Source organism: Grammomys surdaster, unplaced genomic scaffold (genome assembly GCF_004785775.1).
Source record: "Grammomys surdaster isolate TR1022 unplaced genomic scaffold, NIH_TR_1.0 172, whole genome shotgun sequence".
NCBI classification, from domain to species: domain Eukaryota; kingdom Metazoa; phylum Chordata; class Mammalia; order Rodentia; family Muridae; genus Grammomys; species Grammomys surdaster.
The window spans coordinates 6410369-6431973 of record NW_021604620.1 but is presented as its reverse complement, the minus strand read 5'-3'; the positions used below and the strand labels follow the sequence as shown (position 1 = coordinate 6431973).

The 21605-nt window shown below is 41.5% G+C and overlaps 1 protein-coding gene across 3 annotated transcripts in view; it reads right to left on the bottom strand.

Moving 5' to 3' along the window:
* Nucleotides 1-21605, bottom strand: part of Rbms3 (RNA binding motif single stranded interacting protein 3) — a 656597-nt gene that overhangs the window by 204381 nt on the left and 430611 nt on the right. For all 3 annotated transcript variants that reach the window (XM_028767340.1, XM_028767342.1, XM_028767343.1), the window contains exon 8: nucleotides 11643-11722. In XM_028767340.1, coding sequence (XP_028623173.1) covers nucleotides 11643-11722 — 80 coding nt within the window. The remainder of the gene's footprint in view (nucleotides 1-11642; nucleotides 11723-21605) is intronic.

Sequence of the window (21605 nt, the reverse complement as noted above, 5' to 3'; positions counted from 1 at the left end):
AGAGAACACAGCTACTTATGCTTGAGAGCATGAGACTTTCACGGGAGAGTAAGCTGGGGTGGGAGCATCATTTAGTATCAGCCGTGATCAATCTCATTTTACTTTCCCAAGCCAAGCTACTTTTTCTAGATAGGGAATTATCAAAGGTGATATTAAAGTTGAAGCCCGAGAGAAACCTATTTGCATGAATTAATTGGAATACTTTTCCTGACGTATTTTATGCTCTTGGATAGGTTCATATAGTATTTTAGGGGGTAAAAAAAAATTTGTTCTCATAATGTGAAAGAACACAGGCTGGGGAGTCAGGGGTTAAAGATTTAAGTGGGAATCAGGATGAGAAGTTGGCACTGGGGTAGGTTAAGGGAAACTTAAGAATGTAAGACAATGCCTTATATAAAGCCGCTGCTTTGTAAGCCAATTTAAAATACATAATTACAAAAAGCAATGTGTTCTGAGACTAAAATACCTCTCTGTGTGAGGGCTTTCTTTTCAGTTACATAGTCTTCCCTTAAGTGACTGGGAAGGCATAAAGAAACTAAGTTAAAATAATGCATAATGGTTTTCTTTTCCTGTTTGACACAGTTATGGACTTGGTACCCAATAGGAAAGGCAGAAAGTAGGAAGAGTGAGCAAGCTCTTCCACCTTTGTCAGAAAAATAACATTGCTTGGGTGAAGCTCATTTAAAACAAGTCCTAAACTTATGTATAAGATTCTCTTTCTAAACAAATGTGTGTGATGTCTGTCTGTGTCATAATACATCATCAAGAGCTTAGAGTTGTCTCTTGCAGGTATGTGAGTAATACATAGATCCAGTGAGCTAAGCTCAGTGTAGCCACAGCTCTGAGTTTATTCCTGGAGGCTTGAGGGGAGATTCGAATTCCTTGTCATTTCAGCTTCCAATGACTGCTGCTCTTTTTCCGCAGTCAGGGTCAACAGTGGCAGCTCTACTTCTCCACCCTGCTGCTTGCTAATCTCTTGAACTTTTAAGAATGCCTCTTGCTTCATTCTTCTATTTTGAGTTTGTTTTATCAGCAACATTAATTCCTATTTTGTACGTAAACAACATAGTTATAATTCTGAGAAGTAGGATCAAGAGTTCTTTGGGTCCTGCCCACCAGGACTGGATACTAACAAATTAATTATTTATCAGTCAACAAATAATTATTGCTATTGCTGCACTCTGAGCATTGGGCTTAATGCTTGAACCAAACAGCAAAGTGTAGGACCTGTATTCCTAGGGTTTGGGCATAAGTATTTAAAGAAAAAGGGGGAGCAAGGCTGGAGAGGTAGCTCAGTGTTTGAAAGCACACATCTCCCTCATGATCTTTGTGAGTGCTCACAAACAGAAAGACAGACATACAGACAGACACATGAATAAAAGTAAAGCAGCTCTTAAAAAGAGGAAAAATGTTAACTTTTTTTTAATTGTATAATTGACAGTCTGTAGGACAAAGATGTCTTTGAAAGACATAAAGCCAAAAGATAAAACACAAGTGTGCTCCTTTCTGATTGGACATTTCTGGTTTTGAATGGGAAAAGTCTAAAATAATAGTAAAATAATTGATCCATCAATCATGGACTTAAAGACAGCAGAAGTCAGAGGAGGTAGATAATAAGATACAAATGAGGACTGGTGCAGAGTCTGCCTAATGAGTGCTCCCATTCATAGTCTCCTTAAAGCATTGTCTTTGAAGACTTCATTGTTAAAAAAGAAGGGAAAGAGAGATCTTAAATAATGAGTTGGGTATATGGCAGGCTTCATGACAGTTGCTGGGAGAGATCGGAATATATTTAATTCAGAATACTAACCATTTATCCAGGAATGGGTTAGAATGGGTTTTAAATGAAATCTACTAAATGAAATAGTATATTTAGAAGTGCACCAAGCACTTAATTATTCAGTTTGCTTTCCCTGGTTTGTGCCTTAATTGGTCTTAAGCCACTCAACTCTCTTCGCTTGCTAATCAGCCATCCTTGGACAGACACTAAATAGCTTACTCATTAGAAGCACTGACAGGAGGCAAAGCCCAACACTGTCTTAGAAACAAATTAACAATTTACTGTTGATTCGGGAAGACTTTACTGTCAAACCTTCAATTCAGAAATGTGCACAAACCAAAATGTAGTTACTATTTTGGAAGTAAGCAATGAACGTGATCATGATTACAGAGATGAGTATGGGATTCTCATATGCTTCTCTTCCTCAACTTCATGTGATAACCAGAGTCCACACATACTCTGGACAGTATAGCCACTAGAATTTTAACAGTAGTATAGCAACTAAAATTTATATATGGTAATATTACAATTTATTGATAATAAGCACTGTAGCATTCTTCTGGCAAAGAAAAGCGATGGCATTGAGTCATGACACAAAAATATAGGCCAAGAAACTTCTGTGCATTTCTTGAGATACTTGTTTTGTTTTCTGAACTTGGTGGTACAAGTCTCAAATTGTAGCTAACAGGAAGGCTGACACAGACTGGAAGAGTGGTAGTAAGTTATGGTGGTTAATGTTGTGTGGCAAAATCTAGAATAGCCTGGGAGAGGGACTCCTGGGCATGCCTGCGGGAGTAATTGAGGTGAGAAGACATGTCCACTATGGGCGGCACCATTCCCTGGCTGGGATCCTGGACTGTGTAAGTAGAAAAATGAGCTGAGCAACAACATATACCACTCTCAGCTTCCTGACTATGGGTGTAATGTGAGCTGCTGTATCAGGCTACAGCCATCTCGACCTGACTTCCCAGTCATGATGGACTGTGTCCTGGAACTTTCAGGTGAAATAAATCTATTATTGTCAAGTTGCATAAATTCAAGGGCAGCCCAGGCTACAGAGTCAGTTCAAAGTTAATCTGGGCAACTTGGTGGGACATTGTCTCAAACTGAAAAAGTAAAATAAGGTTGGGGATACTGCTTAATGCCACAGTCTTTGCTTAGTATATGTGAGACTCTCCTGTCAATCCCACTAGTGTAGGGCTATCCCAGGGGGGCGACAACTCTCCAGGGTTTGTATAAGGCTTGGGGTAGTTGAGCAAACCCTGGTAAATTTTATTCTGAGGCGAAGGGGAGAAACTAAGCGTGCATACATGGTGAGATCTGTTAGAGGACTTGGAGATGGTCATTGTCATTTGTAACTGAAAGTGTAGATGACGGAAGAGGGTGGGCATGAGGCACATGATTCTGCTTTTCTTTTCCTTTGGGATCCCTTGTAGATAAATCCATGCCTTTTCTATCTAACATATTATCCAGTTTGCAATTGTATTAACCTTGTCTTTTTTTTCTATTTTAAATCAGTTGACAATTACATGTTTACCATTGCTAAGTTTAGTATGATCCATAGAGGAATAAGAAAGGATGGGCCAAGTCAATTGCTAAGCAATTCATACAGAACTGAAGACTCCAGTGACCATGAAGGTATCTGGATGCTCTTTTGGTATTAAACAACATAATTCTATTTCTTTTCTACAAACCTACTATGCATTCAATGAACAAAAATAATCTAGAAAGCATCACCATCACCAAGGACGAGAATTCTTAGGAAAATGTAGTTCTTAAGTGTTCCCAAGTGAACACGAAGCCCTGGGTTCCAGTCCTAGCCCTGCAGACATTTGTAATCTCAGCACTTGGAGGCAAGAGCAGCAGCATCAGGACCTCAACATCATCACTGGCCCTGTAATGAGTTCCAGACCAGCAGCCAGCCTGAGAAATGTGAGAATTCATCTTAAAGAAAGAGAATGAAAGATTGAAGGGGTGGAGAGATAGTTCAGTGGTTAAGAGTGCTGACTGCTCCTGCAGGGGACCCAGGTTCAATTTCTATCACCCAGTCATCTGTAACCCCAGTTCTAGGGAATCTAACAACCTCTTCTGACTTCCACAGTCACGGCATGCACATGCGACATAGATACACATGCAAATTTTTAAAAAGTTAAAGAGAAAAAATGAAAGACCATACAAGCAAACAACTCTTAAGTATCCCTAAAGTCCACTTACAATTTAAAATTAAAACGGATCCCCATTTAGCTTGAATGTTTTACAACGTCTGTTTTATATATGAGTTTTATTTTCATTTATGAATGGACTTTGTGCACGCACATGCATACATGGATGTATGTATGTGTGCACACGTGTCTCAACTTCCACTGTGTGCGTTCTAGAGATTGAGCTCTGGTTGTCAGCCTCGGTGGCAAGTGTCTTTACCCACTGAGCCATCTTGCCAGCCCCCATGTGAGGATTTCCTCCACAGCCCAAGGTAGCATGTGAGCATAGCAATATGGTTGTATTTTTTCAACCCTGTAGCCTACTATTTCCTAACTAGAGTCATGTTTCTGGACTTAGAGGGAAGCACAAAGGGAACACTAAAGCCGCTGATCTTCAGAACGCCTACTTGCAAGCATTCCTAAGTTGGTTTTTCACAATTCAGATTTTAAACTTTTATTTTAATGCACGTTGCACTTAAATATACTACTGATATTTGCTTTGTTTTGAAGGGAGTGTTAAATTTAAACAAATATTTATTTAACTTAGTTGGATTATATTGTGTGTGTGTGTGTGTGAAAACTCCTGATTATCAAATCCTTAGGCTTGTCAGTAAATGCCTTTGCCCACTAAACCATCTAACCAGCCCAATATTTCCTTTTAATGAAGGAAAGCCATTCTTAGAAATTTTTCTCTAATATTCAATATTCATATATTCAATTTTCCCTAATGTCAATATTCATATACATTCATAATTGACATATTGTTACTTACTTCAAGAAAAGAATGAAACAATGAATTTCCTATGTCAACACATCAAGGAGATAAAGGATAAACAAGTTTTATGTCACAGAAAGTAGGATTTCTCTGGTTCTTAGATGGTCCAAATTGCTTTCGTGGACAACATCTGTTAAAATGAAAAGTGTTCTATAATACAGCAAGCTCTTTCGACTTGCCTGGATCTCCTGGAGTTCAGGTGGGATTAGGAGAATTATCTAAGAATAAGAAAATCTTAATAATAGAAATGGATTATTCTATCCTCTCTGGAAAGACAGCTTTGCTGACACAAATATATGCTCATAGGCAGAAGTTCTGTCTGAGAGCAGAACATGATTTATTTTCTTACAATGCAGTATGTAGCTTATGCTCATCAATATGTGTCCTTACATGGGGAAGCCTTTCCGTACTGTGAGTCAACATTGCTCCAGGGCCTCTTGCAAAGTGATCCTTTCGAGTTCATGTCCTACAGGGCCCTGAAGTATCTGGGAACTTTGCTTTGCTTTTGCCAGCTCACTGAAAATGAAACGCTTTGGGGCTGTCCAACATAGCTGTGTAATCCATTACAAGACATAGATATATCTGGGGTGAGGCAGGCAAGCAACTAATGAGCATTTATTTTGTCCAGGAAACATCAAGATCGATACACAGGACATGCAACATTTATGGAACACTGTGTTATCTTTGCTCTTTAGGGGAAGGAGTGTATATTGCAGAGCTCTTTCTGCTAATAGTACTGATATGATGCTCAAATGGCTGGCTCTGTTCAACACAGGAGGCTGGCCTCACCTTCCTAGATTAGTGGTAACAATAAATGTTTGATTTTCTTTTTTGGCTTCCTTGACCAGGTTTCCTAATGCCCTATCATTTTATTTTGGCATCTATCTATCTATCTATCTATCTATCTATCTATCTATCTATCTATCTATCTATCTATTCACTTATCCATGTATGTGTCTGTCTGTCTGTCTGTCTGTCTGTCTGTCTGTCTGTCTATCCACTTATCTATGTATCTATCGTCTATATCTATCTATCTATCTATCTATCTATCTATCTATCTATCTATTCACTTATCCATGTATGTGTCTGCCTGTCTGTCTGTCTATCCACTTATCTATGTATCTATCATCTATATCTATCTATCTATCTTCTATTTACCCATCATCTATCATCTATCTGTCTGTTGTTCCATCTGTCATCTATCATTTATTTATACCTACACTTATCTATCTACACATGTCTATCTGTTTCCCCACCCCGTTGCTCTTCCTTTTTCCTGATCCATTTGAGCCATCCGGGGATTCTCTAATAGGCATGAATGGGACGATGCATAATATACTCATTCACATTAGACTTTGATGACTCAGTGGGAAGCGCCTAGCTGTATAGAGAGAGCCGGGATGATCAAAAGTGGGCATCTACATGATTCTCTTCAAAATCGCATTGTTGTGTGTTACAAAGAGAAACTTAACAACAGTGTAATTGATATTTAATGGGAAAATGATTCACACAATAATCAAAGCACAAATGGTGTTGGCTGCGCAAATGGGATCAACGTTGGATGGTAGCCTTTCAGAGGTCCTTAGTAGCGATGGTTATGAATTTAAAATGTAAAACGACGCCAAGGCTTGGTATTCAAGTAGTTATTTTTCTTGATGCTTTCTAGAAATGGCACCACAGGGATCACAATTGCCTGGATGCAGAAATTAGCCATGCAGATGATCCTATAAGGGTCATCATAATTGCCAAGGATGACAGAGTAAAAATGCCATGTGTGTGCTCAGCAGTGTGTGTGTGTGTGTGTGTGTGTGTGTGTGTGTGTATGTCCCCAAATTACCCTCAGAAGAAGGGAGTGATGTGACCTGGTACAGACTGCTCTAAGCTCACACAGACTGAGACAGGAGGATGGAAGATTCAACATCTGATGGTACCCACTGCCCTGTTAGGACACAGTGACCTCAGACCGTCGTGCATGGTCATGGCTTCCTCACACACAGATTTAAATATCACCGCATAGGAAGCATCCCTGTGCAGTTCCACAAAGCTGAGGACTTCTGATTTCAAGCACATTGAACTATGCTAAAACAGGAGAGTGGAGGCATCAATTTCTTTTGAACTGCACTCTTACTATTAGTTATCTGAGACTTCAGTACAGTGAGTTTTGATCGTACTCACCCCTATTTTTGTTTCAAGAAGGGCTGATCAATTAATGTTATTTAAGAAAAAAAACTATTAGTGTGTCCACCAGAAGAACAGGCTGTCTCAAGTATTCTACCGAAAAGAGTTAGAAAACTGGTTAATTAGAGAAAGAACAAAGGAAACAGGCTAGATGGATGGTTACAAACACTTACTGTCCTTCCAGAAGACCTAAATGCAGACCCTAACACTCACAGTAGCTCACAGCTCCTTGTAATTCCCACTCTAAGGGATCCAACAACTTCCCTGGCTTCCATGAGACTCCCCCTCCCCCACAACATGCTTATACAGGTTAGCAAGCACACATACATAAATCAAAATAATAAATCTTTTGTAAAAGAAACCACTCCAAGGACTCTCTTGCCTGTACTATAAGTGTTGGGGTACTCTATGTGAAGGTCTTTGTGTACTCCGATGCTAACACTGTACCGACAGAGGGCTAGTGGCCCATCACCAGTCTCCTATTTTGTAAATATTTGTTCCTTTCTCACCAGCCTAAGGCAGTCTAGGATTGTACCTGATTGGCTTTAATACATTCTGACAGCCAATAGCCGGGCAGAAAGTGGAACGCAGAACTTCTGGGCAGAGAAAGGGACTCAGGGAGAAGAATCAAGGGATTCAGCAAGAAGACACAGACGTGGAAAGAACAGAGAGGTAGACCTGGCCTTGCGGTGGGCATAGTGCCAGGATTAGTCTGTTAAGAGTAGCTGAGCAGTAGCTCAAGCTGAAAGGCCTAAGCTTTAAAATATTAATAAGCCTCTGTTGTTGGGAGCCAACTCTGAGAAGAAAGCGGCTATCATCTTTGCAGCCATCTTGAGCCATATACCCTGACAAAGGACTTGTTTTCAACAGCCTACAACAGCTGAGCACACTCTGATAATTATCTTGATATACTCATGATTTCCTTTCAATCAAGGCCAGGCAGTGGTGGGACACGCCTTTAATCCCAACACTTGAGAGACTCAAGGCGAGTCTCAAGGCAAGACTTGAGAGATATAAAAGGAGAGACTTGAGGAGAGAACAGAGCAGACTCTGTCTCAACTCCATTCTTTGCATCTCTGTCCCCACTCTCTCTCTTGCTAGTTAGTCCCTGACCCTCGGACTGGAGCAGCAGAATGGGCCATTACACTCTGTGTCATTTATATCACTGGTGGCCTGCTATATATAAGAACTCCTAGTAACCTTGAACACTTTGTCTTTGGAAAGGAAGAAAAAACTTGATTAAGTGATGAGTTTCTGGGCTATCAGGCAAAGAGCTTACCACATGAGGACCCAAATTCAACCCCCCCACCCACCCAGAACCCATGTGAAGACAGAATAGAGTGGCATGAGTGTTTATGGTCACAATTTTTCAACAATACAATGGGAGGTGGAGACAGGATACTGAGAACCTCCCAGACTAGCTAGTCTGGAGCACACAGCCACAAACAAGAGACCCTGTCTTAAATAAGACGGAAGACAAGGAAAGCTTAACCACAGAGGCTGTCTGTTAACCTCCCTATGTACACTATGGCCTGAGGCAACAGCACTCATGTGTGTGTGTGTGTGTGTGTGTGTGTGTGTGTGTGTGTACCACACACACACATAGACATATACACAGGCACACACATGTGTACAGGTAGAACAATGTGAGTTCTGAAAACAATATTTCAGATGGATCAACATCATGCTATACGTATCAATCCAAATAAGCACCATATGCCCAATCTGATCCCACCTGCCATGGCATCCCCACCATATCCTATTGGGACACCTTTCCATTGTACCATCCAAAATCCCCATTTCTTACAAGGTTCTCTTGTATTTCACATCAGGTTTACATATTGAAGATTTAACATCTTCAGTTAGCATTTGAAGCTTTCATTAAACTCTATTTGACTTCCAGAACTGTGCATAAATAAAGGCAAATTTGTGAACTCCCGGTGACCAACATAGCATATTCATTTCTCTTCTACGGAGAGAAGGCCTCTGAAGCATAAAGTTCCATCTCTAAGTATTTCATAACTGAACCAAGCTGTTGGTTTTCTTGCTCCCATGAGATAATAAGAGGCTGGAAAACTCACAAGCAAATTCTTGCTATTCACCATGCTTCCATTGGGTGTAGCTATGCTATTAAAAAGGTGCTTATCGCTGCCTGTGTACGAAGGAAGGATGCTGGGACATTTAGGGGTATGTAGGAACTTTCCTTGTCTTTGGCATCAAATTGTTTTAATTACCTGTACATTTGGGGAAAACCAAACTAAATATTTCCAAACCTGTCAGGTCAAGATGGATTTTAGCATGCCTTTGAATTCTCAAAGGAAGATACCTATAACGTTAAAATCTGTGCTCCAAATTTAATTAGTGATTGTTTCTCCATTGCTTAACCTTTTAACATACTCATGGGATTCGCACCTAGCTCAGCACCTTTGGTGTACACAGACATCTGCTGGGTAAAGTGGGATTAAGGTGAGGAAAATGGAGAGGCTGGGAAGATGACTCAGTCAGGAAAGAACTTGTCATACAATACAAGGACCTGAGGTCAGACACCCAGTATGCATGTAAAAGTCAGGCATGGCGGTGTGTCTGTCATTCTAGCTCTGGAAAGGGGAAAACAGGCAGATCCCTGGACACATTAGCCAGATAATCTCACCAAATTGCGGCAGGATACTCTGTTTCAAAAAAAAAAAAACACAAATGCACACACGTCCCTCCCACATACACAACACATATACACACACACACACACACACATGCACACACACACACACACACCTGCACACACACATGTGCGCATGAGCACACATGCAAGCACACACACACAGGCCTGCTCTATTCAATGACAGTTCTGGGCAGAATGTCTTAAGATGTCTATTTATACTAAAAGGGGAAAAAAGCCCACAGTATTTCTCCTAAAATGCAAAGACAGCTTCCATGCCGAGAAGAAAACTGTTACTCATTTCTTAACAACACCATATGTCTCCAAGTAGATAGATCGTGACGTAGTCAGTTCCCAGGGGATGTTCTGCATGGAAGCTAACCAAGTCAAGGCAAAGGCTTCACTACACACACACACACACACACACACACACACACACACACACACGTTGATTAACCAACATCATTTAAGCATCCTCAAGAATGGTCTTTCTATTTTCCCTCATTCTCAAAAAAAAAAAAAAAATCAGGACAAAAGCCCCATCTACTCCACCAAAATACCTCTCCTTTTGCTCACATTTTCTCCTCTCTGTAACATCACTCTGTTTTACAGAATTTAGAACTCAAATTTCCATCCCCTCTGAAGGATGTTGAAACTCAGAATGTAAATTAATATACATATGTCATATATGTATATATAACACATATGTACTTATTCCCACTGAGACAGTCCATTGTTAAAGAGCAGTAAAGCAACCAAGAGTCATTAGAAAGTTCCTCATACACTATAACTTTTCTCAGTACAGCACTTCATTCAATCCTAAGTTTTTATGTATTAACATGAAATACTATTTTTGGACAAAGGGTTTCAAGTAGCCCAGGCTGTCCTTAAAGTCTCTAAGTAGCTGAAGATGATCTTGAACTTCTGATGCCCCTGCCTCCACTTCCTAAGTGCTGGATGACTGGCGCGAACCACCATGCTTAGGTCTCATGACTGTCCAACATCAAATACATCTTTTTCTAGTACCAGATTAAGCTAAGTTAAGGTGTTCATAATTCTGATAGACATGATATATTTTATGTTTTATGTTAAATGTAACTCTTAGTAACATGAAGTGGTATCTTTTTACAGTGCATATAAAAATCTTAAGATGTCTGCCTTGGGAAAATATAAAATGCTTTGGGATAGTATAGATTGGAGCCTTTAATAATTTTTCAAACTGTCACTTATATTATTGTAAAATATGAATTTTTTGCACTCAGGTTTCATGGCTGTCAAATTGCCATAAAGCTTCTAAGTGCTTACTTGTCTTTGCACATTATTCTTACAAGTGGACAGTGCTGTTAGGGTTCCAGCATGAGCTTTCCAGCTCTTCTATGAATATCCCTACATAGCCACTTGATACACGGCAGCTGAAGGAGTCAACGCTCATGTTGAGAGTCACAAGCATCCCTCATCTCAAGTATACCAGCACTTTGCTCTGTTTTGCTTCTAATCCACTTCATGGAATCAGCAGCACAGATTCAACCACGGACCAAATGAAGAATCACCAAGAAAGTCTGGGAGCAAGTCATTAAATTCTGTTGAAACACACACGTGTATAGGCTGGAGAGTTGGCATGGTGGGTGAAGTGCTTGCTGTACAAGCATGCAGGCTAAAGCTAAAATCCCCAACATCCATGTAAACGCTAGGCATGGCTATGCCCTAGGGAGTGGAGACAGGTGCATCCCTGAAGCTCATTGGCCAACAGTAGAATCAAAACGGCGAGCTTGAGGTTCAGTGAGAAACAGTGTCTCAATGGATAAAGTGGAGATTGAGAAGAAGATGCCCAGGGTTCTCCTTTAGCATTATCATGTGAGTGTATGGACATGTGCATGCACATACATATGTGCATACATCACACACTCTACACAATACACACAGATTTGAAAAAGAAACAAGCCCATGTTTGCAACAGCCACCCCTCTTGTCCAGCACCCAACAGGATGTAAATGATTCAACAACAGCCAGAAGTCTAGGTGCTTTTTAGTGATTTCTAATGGAATTTCTTACCTGGGATGCCTGGTGGTGTTTTCAGATATTTTCCATTAAAATGTTGAATTACCACTTCACATTTTTCCGTAGACTCCATTCTGGGGAGGAGAAAAGTATGGGGAGGTGAACGTGAGACTATAGACTTTTGTCGAGTTGTTCTTATAAAAAAAATCATCAGGAAAGGGTAACCAAGAAAGAGATGGACAAGCTTGCTTTGACATATGTACATGGGCTATCATCTGTTGTCATTGCTACTGTGGGAACTGACAGGACACTGTGAGGTTACCAATGCTCCATGTCTCATCTGTGTAGTGCTGCCCATGTGGATGTTATGGAGCTAATCTGAGACATTTTCTTCCTTCCACACAGGCCTCTTTGCAGTTGAAAGCACACAATAGATATTCATCAAATGACTGAAGGAATGAAATGACCCTGAGAGGCAGGTCATATCAACAAGGGCACTGAGGCTGGAGAAGGTAAACTTTACTTCTCCAGGAAGTGGTGGTTGGAGCCGGGACATGTACCAACATCCAGCCATGGTTAAGGACTGTGCTGTAACACCTCAGCTGCACAGTGAGGACGATGAACATTATTTGAATAGCTTACTGCCTGTGGCAGGGACCAATGGGACAGTTATCAGTACCATGGCACTTGTATTGTAAAGTTGCTGTGTAAAAGATACGGGGAGACCGTTATGTAGCAAGAATCTAAAAGCACACAAACGCATACTTTCTTCACTTTAGAATTTTGTCAATTTTCCTATTATTTCTTAATTTTTAAGTACTAGGTGTCAATATTCATAATATGACGTTTTTGTGTAAAATGTCGGCGTCTCATGTACAACCTAAGGAGAGATAAACTTTCAGCCCTCCCAGCATGACATTAATCTTGGAATGGTTGCCATGACTCAGGTACAGTTCCAAGAACTTTCAAAAATTTAATTGTGTATGGTCTTTGTTGCTTCTACAACTCTTTGTGTGTGTGTGTGTGTGTGTGTGTGTGTGTGTGTGTGTATGTGTGTGTAGACAAGGGGAAAACCTTGGCTGCCATCTACCTTGTTTTTTGAGACAGGATCTCTGAAACTCACTAAGCAGCCTGTGCTGGACAGAGTCCCAGGGAGCTGCTGGTCTCCATCCACCCAGAGCTGGGACTGCAGGTGCTCACTACACAGCCGACTTACTACCTGGCTTCTGGGGATTGAACTCAGGTCCTGGTGCTTGCAAGGCAAACGCTTTAATGATGGAACCCCATCCCCAGGCAGCTCCACAATGTTCAATTTTGATTAATGACAACAACTTAAAGACTAATTATATTTTTACTTAAGTGTGTGTGTGTGTGCGCGAGTGTGTTGGGGGGGGGGATTGTGTGTGAACAGCACCTGTGGAAGCAAAAAAGAGGAGTGTGATTTCCCCCAGAGCTGGAGTTACAGGAGGCTAGGAGCCACCACAGGTAGGTGCTGGGGACTGCACTCATGTTCTCTGGATGAGCAGTACATGCCCTTAGTTACAGACTCATCTCTCCAACTCCATAAATTAAATTTTAAATATAATAAATATATAAATTTAAATATATATAAACACAGAGAGAAAGAGAAAATTTTATCCATTATTTAATGAGAAGAACCTTCAAGCTAACTATATGCTTTCTGTTTCTATAAGTTTTTTTTTTTTTTAAGTAGGAAACTCCCTTTTCTAGGAACAAAAGAATTCGAATTCTGCTTCCCTATCTTCCCACACGAGATTTACTCCCTGTTACCTCTTTGAGGAAAAGATTCTTCCTGGGTAGAGACGTGAATGGGAGAGGAAACGGGGGCCTTTAACTCCCACAGATGCTATATTAAGGGAATTTCATTCTTGGAGTTAAAGACAGAAGGCTCACGCCTTGAGAGCCACTTCTGTGTTATGTCTCTCCCTGAGCTCACGCAGAAAACAGACAGAGGAGACTAAGTGTTGCTTGCAAAGCCCCACAAATCAAATCCTTTCTCTTTGTCCTAAAATGACATATAATTCTAAACGAAGACCAAACATAGCTGAAGGTTACAATGTGCAATTGCTGATTTGGGGAATACAGAACAAGCTAAAAAGAAAATGGGCTGCTATCCACTTCACGTGCCTAGTCTATTTTTACTCTGGTTTGAAACTTTCAAGTCTCCCTTCTGGGTTCTAAATAGGATCGTCTTTTCTTAATGCCATTTTACAGCCATGGTGGGCCTGATTGGGGGTGGGGGGAGTTCTTTCTAGGAACACAAAGGTAGCATCAGAGATGGCTCACTTTGGGTTCATTCAGATCTAACTAAGTAGATGTCTGCTGGGAACCATTAGAGAGTAAATGCAATGAAAGACTTTTCCATAGCTGTCAGCATGCAGCATCAAAGGATGTTACATTGTATCACTCAGCAGTGACAATTTCATTTGGATACAAAGGGGCACACCTGAACATGGCAAAGCTGCCCCAGCAACAATGGCTCGGGCTCTCTAGGAGCTGCCAAAGGGGCAGGGGTAATGTTCTGGAAACAGAACAAGTGAGACCTGTAGGTGAATACCCATGTTAGCCAGAACATGCCTATTTTCTTCTCAAGTTTCACAATTAAGTGCTCCAAGAGGCTGCCAGCTGAAGCTCTCTGAAATCTGGCCCATGCAAGGCTTGAAGCTGACAGGAATGCTCTCAAGTCCGCGCTGGAAACAGCTGCCTTTACAAGCCCCTTCCAGCCATCCTGGCCCAGCACAGTGACTCCATTCTTCTAGGAAGTATCTGAGCCCCTCTGTGTCCTCCAGAAAGTCTCCCAGGTGGAGTCAACCCTTCACCTGACAAGGATTTAACCAGGCTCTTAGGAGGTGCCAAGCACTGTGTAAAGCTTTGGGGGGGGGGTGTTTGAATGTAAACACATATTCAAGGTCCTGTTTCTCTCTTGTCTCAGGATTTACAACTGCTGGCTTCAGTCATTTGAAACACACTGAAGGATTCTATTGTTGCCTCTCTCTCTTCCTTCCCTCCTCCTCTTCCTTCTTTCTTCCCACCTCCCCTCTTGTTCTCCCTCTCCTCCTCACTTGTCTTCTTCCTCCTCTTCCTCTTCTAAACAACTACTACTGCAGAAGGAAATTGATTTTGTACCGCACACAATTCCCACAGTCAAACTACGACCCAAGAGAACCTGATCCAGCACTAGCAGAATGTTCTGGATCAGGCTTGACACACAGAGGAAGGAAGTCTTGTGGAAACCCATGTTCAGCTTAACTGTCTCACCTCAACAGAGTACTCTCAGGTCAAGATCTGAAAGCATTATAAGCCATGGATTTCAAAACAAATCCACTCTGTCACAGGCTATGCTTAATTAGAGGTTTCCGCTCTTGTGAAATGTTTGGGATTTTGCAATCACGGGCACTGGATAAACACTTGGTGACTTGGAGCATCCAACTTTAGGAGCCAAACATCCTCATTTCTGGTAAGATTTTTGCAAAGAGTCAAAGCTACCAGAGGAATTTTAATGACTAAAATGTGTGCTTTTTCTGACATTCCAAAATTAAATAACATCATTTGCTTCTTAACCCGTTGTAGCATAGAAGGCAATAGTGGTTCCATAGGACAAGGACAGATTTTTTTAAATCTCTTTTAGGTTTATACCTGTGTGTGTGTGTGTGTGTGCATGTGTATGCATTCATGACACTCATGTGGTAGAGGTTAGTCGTCAAGTGACGTTCCTCAGGCACCATCTATGTTTTTTCCTTAGAGACAGAGTCTACCCACCCAGTAGGCTAGGCTGACTGGCAACTTGCTCTCTTCCAGTTAATCTCGAGCCATTCTTAGGACACATATCAAACAGGAAAGCAGTGTCCTGGGTTAGTTCCCTCTGCACACTCCACACATCTTGGTCATTCACCATTACAACTCATTCCTCTCAGCAATGGGTTGTGGGTAAAGCTTGGCATTGAACGCTATCTGGTTTTACTATGTTGGGGATGAAGCATGGGGCCTCAGGTATGCTAAGAAAAGGCTTTATCAGTCAGTCACATCCCCAGACACATTAAGATTCTCATTATTAAGTCAGTTTTCTTTAGGGATGTGGCCCTTGAGAGGATATCCATGCTCAAGCAGATGGCCCTATAGCCATGTGCATGCAAGCAGCCTTAACTGCACACAGTGGGTTTAAAGGGGGGCAGGGAACATATAAAATTTGGAGAAAAACGTAGAGATTGCAGGGGAGGAATTAATGGGTTGTTTGGAAATGGCATGGATTTGATCAAAAGACATTTTTTTTTCCAAACGGTAATGAAAAAGTTAAATAAAAATGTATCACAGTACTAATGAGTTAAAAATTGTCTTAGATATCATTTTCTCCATTATAGAGTTTTTTTTAAATCAACTTGTGGATGACATGGGGGTCCTCCCTGAAGACTGGTTAGAAGATGACCTGGGCTAGAAGCTATTCCTCCTGTCTCAATTGAGATGTTTTATAGAAGATAGACCACCGTCGTCAGCCTCACCATCTGTCTGAGTTTCATTTCTCTTGCAGTGATAAAATATCCTGACAAAAGAAAAGCAATTTAGGGGACAAAGGGGTTTATTTCAGCTTAAAATTCAAGGTTACATCCAGTTCATCACTGTGAGGAGATCAGGGCAGGAACTTCAGTAATGTCTCACACACAGTTGGAGGGAAACGCATGTGCGCATGCTCCTTTGCTTTAATCGGTGGGAAATGCTTTCGCGCATGCTCTCTTGCTTGCTTGTGCTCGGCTCAGTTTTTCCACTCTCTTACAGTTTAGGATGTGATTGGATCTGATTGTAAGGCATGGTGCTGCCCATTTTAGGCTGGGCCTTTAAGAGAAATCAACTTAATTAAGGCAATCACCACAGACATGGCCACAGGCCAAACTGATATATGAAACCCTTCATTAAGATTCTCTTTCCAGATGACTCTCTGTTGAGTGAAGTTGAGGATTACTGCTGACCCTGCATCCCGTCATCCCTCTGAGCGCCTAGGTTGATTCATCTCATCTTGCTCAGGCTCCCTTCTGTCTTTACCCTACAGATTCCTAAACTGGAGAGATGTTCGTAAGTGATTCTATTACATATACCCTGACAAGGGATGACAAGAAAGGCCCTTCATCTCAAGGTCACTGTTCTCAAAAGTCCATTGGAGACGAAGGTTCTATCAAGGAGAGCACATCAGGCATTGTCAGATACAGAGTAGTCTCTAGAACTTAGAAGCAGGACTATCAAGAAGACAAGAATTAATTTATTAATTAACTAATTTTTTAAAAGGCAGAGGAACTATCACAGACCTGACCAGGCAGGAGAGGTACAACTATACAGTTGAACAAGATGCCCTGAGCTAGATCCTAGAACAGAAAGAGATCCAAGGTCACCTGGAGTTCTTACTGACAAGATGACTATATCAGTTTCTTGGTTTTTATGCCTGTTTATTTAAGACTCACCATGCCAGTAATGATGACCTTGAACTTCTGATAAAAGAGGAGAACTACTCAGAAACTCATGGATCATTGAGCCTGAGTAGGATGAGCAACAGAAACAAGGGGGAGAGGCTCCCTGACAAGGGGTAGGAGGAGACCACTTCCTGGAAAGCTGTCTTCTGATCTCCACACACACCGTGACACACAGCAGTCCCACCCCAATGATTAGTTTTTCAAAGAGAAGAAATTTGAGTGATTCTTCCTTATTTCCTGCCTGTTTCAGCTCTGTGTCTGAGGCATCTGGCCTCTGCTTGTCCCTGAGACTTGCGGGTGGCATGAGCTTCCTGGCACCAGCCTCTCTTGCATCTCACTATCAAGGGGTCAGTTCACATGCCTCTGCCCACAGTTCCTGGAACTGTAGTTCATCTTCCTCTCCTCCATGGAGAAATGAATCATGTTTTCAACCTATGTCCATCGCCTGGGTCAAGGATAAAGAAACAAACAAACAAAAATAATCACACAAAAAGTGTATATTTCAAAAAGCAGGCAACAAAACAAATGGCTTTTCTTCTGACTCAGTACAGAAAGTATCTCTCTCCCTCAGATTCCCTGAGTAAAGATGTGTTGCCTGAGAGTGTGCGACACTCTTCTCTCCATGCATTCTGATCTAATTCTATCTCTTGGCCAAACTGAGGTTTCCAGAATGAACACTGCTTAAAGAAATTAGAAAAGTAAAGCCCAAATGGCTGGATCTCTTCTAAGCAATAGAGTCAGGAGAGACAGACTCATCCCTGGAATCAGACTTGAAGACAGGTCCTCTGGGCATTTCCAAATTGGTGTTCTTGACTCTGGCGTGGGGAAGAAGAGCACATTCAGATCTGAAAGTGTTTGTCTAGAGAAGTCTTGTTTGTTTATGATGCTTGCTACTGAAAGGACTCAGGATTGAAAACACCTGGCCTAACTGTCCAATGTGAATCCAAGGCTCCCTGGGAGACTAGTGAACCCTGGGTATGCTTAGAGCCAGTCCCTGAGAACTTACCTAGAGTACAAGGTCGGAGGGCAACACGAGCGTCCTGTCATTGCCACCACAGTACGTAATCTAAACTTTGAAGCTCAGGACTTACCAAAAGGTTTTAATTAATTTCTTTGAGCTGCAGTCACATTTTATTTTTAGATATAGTTACGGCAGCCTCTTGCTTTATGCTTTAACCACTGAGCATTCTGTTTCCCAAACTTGCCAAATCTGCCCCTGCCTAGATCCGTTTTACTTCCTTTTCCTCTTAGCAGAATGGCTTTTAACTTGCCAACTCCCTAGAGATTTCTTCTTATCACTTGCACACTTAAATATTCCTTATTCAAAGAGCTGTCCCCGCAGCTCTGGTCCCCTGGTCCCATACTCTGAATCACAGTCCTACATTTTATTTTGATCTTGTGACACTGTAGTAGTTTGATATTATTTGATATTCCAGTGCTTATCACATCTAGTCATTTCCATAAACCAATAAAGTATCAGTTCACTAAAGCAGACTTCCTCTGTCCGTGCACATCTCCATGACACAGCATCTTAAATAGTTGTTGGTATTTAGGGAACCAAAGGCATTTTAATCAGATGAACTAAAATAGGAAAAGAATAAATATATTTCATGTATCAGGAAGAGGCCTCGAGGTTTTAAGGATAGAAAAAACACAGATAAGGTGTACAGGAGAGTGCTATAAACAAATGATTTCTAGCCCATGTAGAAGTATGACCTGTCACCACAAAGATGTAAAGACTCAAGGGGACAGACCGACTTACAGAAAGCTGGGGTTGGGGGGGGGTGGAAGTCTGCAAAACCAGAGTGCCTCAAATTTAAAATGCAAGCGCTAAGGAGCTGTAGTTCCAAGTGTGTCTTCTCTCTTGGTGAGCATCAGTCACTGGCCTGAAAAACCACGACCTCAGGGATGTTCAATGGCTCCTCTCATCCTCTCCTAATTTCTGTGTAAGAGCAGGAAGGGGCTGAAGGCATTAATCAGATCCAAATATCTTGGGACTTCAGTTCACCAAATGCAGTTTCATGCGGGTAAAGAGGTTTTCTTCAGAACTGTGTTTCCAGCCTGCAAACAGCTCCCTCAAAAGCCAATTCTTGCCTGGATCTGTGTCTGACCTAACATCCTTATGAGCTTGTGACCGGTTGAAAACTTTTGAATGTGTTAACTTAGCAGACCGTTTGCTTCCACCAACCAGAGTGCACTGGACACCTTTGGATAGCATCTGAGGACTATAGCAAAGTTTTCTCTGCTTTCGTACCACCTGCCTTCCTGAGCTTTCCAAATACAGGTTTGAAAGATAGCTTGACTCATGTCTTCTTTTGTTCCGTTTCTATGAAAACTTCATGGAGGCTGCTACACAGGAACACGGTATTTGAGTAATCCGAATCTGTTTTCCCAGGCTGCTCATATTTTGGCTCTAGAATACACCATTTCTTATAACCTTTGAGAAGAGGATTGTGTTTTGGAGTTGGTAGACGACTAGCTGATTGATCATGGAGGAGCTCTGAGTATATCCAGAAGAAAACAGATGGCTGTGCCTTCTCTGCCCATGATCATGCCTGTTGGATGATGAGAACACACACACACACGAAGCAGGAAGTGGCAGGTGAAAGGAAGGAGAGAAATACACAGAGGACAAAGCTGGCAGCATCAGCAGTAGTTTTCCCCGTGGGTCACATCTGCCCATCTGCCCAGCCACTGGAAAAGGAATTACAATTACGGAAAGAAAGACTTGCTCTTTTCAGTGTCAGCAAACACAGCTGTAACCTGTGTCCATGCAGACACAGCTGCAGCGGGGGAGACTGTTAATCACTGAATTTACCCTTGAGAGATTTTCCTTGGTCACATTTGATTTCCTGGTTCCATGTGCCTTAGATACTAACGCCAAAAGTAATGCTGAAAGGTACAAGGCAGGGTTTGTTTTGTTTTGTTTTTTAACGCATCAATGGAGTCAAGGTAGATATAGCTGAAACATACTCCAAACAATAGAAAGAAAACAGTTTGATTGATTTGGTGGTCATTTAAAAACAATCAAACATTTGCAAGTGAAGCAAACACTAGCATTTACTTAATAACATTTTGCAAAATCTTGCTGTGTTCCTTACTGATCTTACTATAAATCTCTGTTTCTCATTATATTTCAGGAGGTGGGAGAGGACACCGAACAAGACATGCCAGTTAGACAATAAAGCAATAAACCGTTGATGTTCAAAGTCATTTCTAGAAAATACATGTAAACTCTACAGTCAAACCACCCTGAGTATGCCTAAGCTTGTCCGGCCTCATTAGTACTTGGATGGGAGAAAATACATGAAGAATTATTTTAAACCTACTATTTATATAGGTTGTTACTTAAGCAGGCTAGTATTTGTCTAAAACACATAAATTGGATTTTATTTAATTGATGAATAAAAAGGAAGAATGACAATGACTTATTTAGAAAGTCATTCATTTCAGAGGAAAGGGCAGAGCACAGTGCAAACCACAGGCTAAAGGAAGAAAGCTTCCAAGACAAGCAAAGAGAGTTCATTGAAGAGAGAGGAAACGCAAGCCAGGAGGATGGCCTCTGCGCATGCGCAGACCTCTCTCATGCTCTTTAGCCCACGGGAGACACTAAATACTTTAAAGAGGCTCCGGGTGCCCAGATGTTGAAGTCCAATGAATGCTCAGTCTCACTCCACCCCCAAATCCCTTCTCCAGGCCTACGGAGGCTTCGGTGGTCTCTCAAAAACACTTCTGTGTGATTTTCCTGGGCAAATGGTCTCATGTTTCTGGGAATGGGAAACGGAAAGCTTGGGCTTGTGACTTCAGAGGCAAGGTAACCTGCTGCACTCACTGACTCCCTAGGAGCCCCTGATGACCAACATTCCCACCATAAACGTCTGTTTGAAGAGGTTTATGGGTTGGCTCTAAAATGCCACCCGGAGGGTGGAGGGTCCCACCAAATTGTTTTAAGCTACAGGAGAGTTTTTAAAACAGAAAAGAAAACACTAGAATAAAAAGTCTGTAATTTCAGACTCTATTCGATGTTTCTGGAACCCTGAAGAATTTTTTTTTCTGTGTACCCTACTGGCATTCCAATCAAAGCTTTGATGTTCACCGTTTTAAATATAAATTGAAGATAGTCCTTTTACTTTGAAGAGATGGTTATCAAAGAAGACTAATGTATAGCTTGCAAATAAAATAATAATGCAGTCATGTTTCTTTCTAGTCAAAGGAATTTCAGATTTCTTGAACGACTTAGGAACACATCGAGTGGTGAGGAACGGCCAGGGTGAGATTTCAAGTGAAGTACCATGCAGGTTTCGTCCTTTGAGATAGAGACACATTCTCAAGACACACGTTACAGCTTACTACATACAAGTATAAGCTAGTTGCTCTCCCAGTGGACACTGAACCTTCCTTTGACGGAATTTGCAACACGGTGGACTTCTAGAAGAACTGATCGAAGCTCTGAGTTGGGCTGAAGCTACCGTGGTTTTCTGTGACAGTGAACTGCTCCCTGGGTTAGAGTTGGCTCATGGTTAACAGTCAATTCAGTCTT